Source organism: Vicia villosa, unplaced genomic scaffold (genome assembly GCF_029867415.1).
Source record: "Vicia villosa cultivar HV-30 ecotype Madison, WI unplaced genomic scaffold, Vvil1.0 ctg.000883F_1_1, whole genome shotgun sequence".
NCBI lineage: Eukaryota > Viridiplantae > Streptophyta > Magnoliopsida > Fabales > Fabaceae > Vicia > Vicia villosa.
Genome location: NW_026705398.1, coordinates 190071 through 192453, shown reverse-complemented (window position 1 = coordinate 192453; position 2383 = coordinate 190071). Strand labels below are relative to the sequence as shown.

Genomic DNA, 2383 nt, shown 5'->3' with positions numbered 1-2383 from the left:
ATTCCAAAAATTAACATTCGTCCTCCATTTTTTATTATGAGTTATTTTGAAAAAATAATAAATTATTAATTATTTTACAATATTAATAAATCATTAATAATCTTATTTCAATTTTTAAATTTAGTTTTTTAATATCATTAATTAAAAAACAATTTTGTAAAATCGTTTTTAAATTCCTTTTTCATCTAATAAAATTACATTTTTTATATAAAAATATTAAAACAATTTATAATAAAAACAAAGTTGTATACTTTATTGCTAAGTTATTTCTACTACTTTATTTCATTTTTATAACTTAGTCAAGAAGACTAATATTTAAAACCAAAGATAATGGATAATTACTTTTTCATGGTCATCTAGAAAATAAATTGCACAAACAATTAATGTATTGGGAATATGAAGTCCTTAACACCAAAGGAATGAAAATTAAAACCACTGGCAGTAAAAACCGGTTCCACCGTTGGAAATAATTATCACATTAATTACCAATTACCATACATTGTTCCAAACCAAAAACGAAAATCCCACATTGAATTTAAAACTCTAGAAAAAAAATGCACATTGTTTTCATCACCCATTTTTAATTCACATGCATCTTTCATTAAGATCACATGGTTCAACTTTGTTGTCTAGAGACACTTCACAACGCGTATGAGTTTGGGGAGAATCATAAATTCATCGTGATCGTACACGTGTAACGATCCAATGGATCAAATTTTATTATTATCTCAGAAATCAAAATACACGTCTTAGAACTTAGGAGTGTTGACTCTTTTAACAGTTAGTCAAACTTCTTTCACTCGTTTCTTCGTGCTTGAATTATATATAAATTGTTTCACTCTCAAACGCAGCCAAACAACAAACGACAGAGATTTGATTCTTCTTTTAAAAAAACATTTTCTGAGTTTTGTGTTTCGGTTCCAACAACAAACGACACAACAAAAAACATCATCGTACTAGTCTACTGTAATAACCATGGTGAAGACCAACGTGGAACAACAACCTGCGGCGGAACGAAGTGATTCGATTTACCGAGGAGTGAGGAAGAGGAAATGGGGGAAATATGTGTCGGAAATCAGACTACCTAACAGCCGTCAGAGAATATGGTTGGGCTCTTATGACTCTGCTGAGAAGGCGGCGCGTGCATTCGACGCGGCTATGTTTTGCTTACGTGGCAGTGGTGCTAGGTTTAATTTTCCGGGTAATATTCCGGAGATTCCTGGAGGAAGGTCTATGACTCCTTCTCAGATTCAGGCCGCAGCAGCCCGTTTTGCGAATTCGTATGTTCATGATTCGGATCCGGGTCAACCCGAAAATAACACGGTGGAGGTGGAGTCTTCTTCATCGGAGGGAGCTGCATTGTTGATTCCTATGGAATCAGAATCGCAGTCTCCGGCTGTTTCGGATTCGACATTTCAGACGGAGTGTGATTCGAAGCAAAACGGGTTGTTTTCGGATTTGTTTGCGGTAAACGGGTCGAGTAATGTCGAACCTGATTACTCAAATTTTCCGAGTTTTGATGATTTTGGAGGAGATTTTTATATCCCGGAGTTTCCTAATTATGATTATGGAGAAGAGAATTTGGATGGATTAATAATTAACGATACTTTTTTATGGAATTATTAAGAATTTAAGGATAGGTATAGGGTCGGGTTGGGTTGGTTGTGGATAGTTTTTGTTTATCCAAAAGGCTAATTCCGGATCATCGATTCGGGTTTGGGTTGGTCAATTTTTTATAGGATCAATCCTTAGGCTAATTTAGTACCAGAAATATTATTCACTTGTAAAGTTCTAAGCTTATGTAATTTTATTTATCATTCAATGAATTATAGTGATTTTCCATAATTAGAGTAATGGCCAGTTCCAGTAATTAACACAAATATTAATTGTTTTATTGTTTTGATATTGTGATAAAAACTAAAAAGTTGTTTAGTTTATAAATTATTTTTTAAAATTATAAATGGATTAGATTTTATTGAAAGAGATGTTTAAACTCTTTAATAAAAAATTTAGAAATTTTTGTTAGACGACGACAACTTATATAAAAGAGGTTGAATAGATCTCCAAGGTAAAAACTATTTTTGAAAAGATAAAATTTTGACAAGCGGAAGTTTTAAGTTTAGATCGAAAAAACCATCTAGACTGAATTGATTATTAAAAGCTCGGATATCGCTACAAGAAATGTGTTATCTAGCCATGTGAAGTAGTGACATGATTATCACGTGGGTAAAAAAGGGCTGTTGTGACGTGATAAATACGTCACTGAAAATTGTAATATTAAAATATCAAACATAACGTAAATATTGTGTGTGTTGGGTTTTTTTTTTTTAAATAGTTGTAACGTGGGAAGCACGTCGCAACTATAAAATTAATATAAAAAATT

At 32.1% G+C, this 2383-nt stretch overlaps 1 protein-coding gene across 1 annotated transcript; it reads left to right on the top strand.

The window, feature by feature from the left end:
- The first annotated feature begins 870 nt into the window (after nucleotides 1–870).
- Nucleotides 871–1878, top strand: LOC131631931 (ethylene-responsive transcription factor ERF017-like). The gene has a single exon (XM_058902690.1). It carries the CDS (start codon nucleotides 976–978, stop codon nucleotides 1624–1626), a length of 651 nt encoding a protein of 216 aa, XP_058758673.1. The 5' UTR covers nucleotides 871–975; the 3' UTR covers nucleotides 1627–1878.
- Nucleotides 1879–2383: the final 505 nt, after the last annotated feature.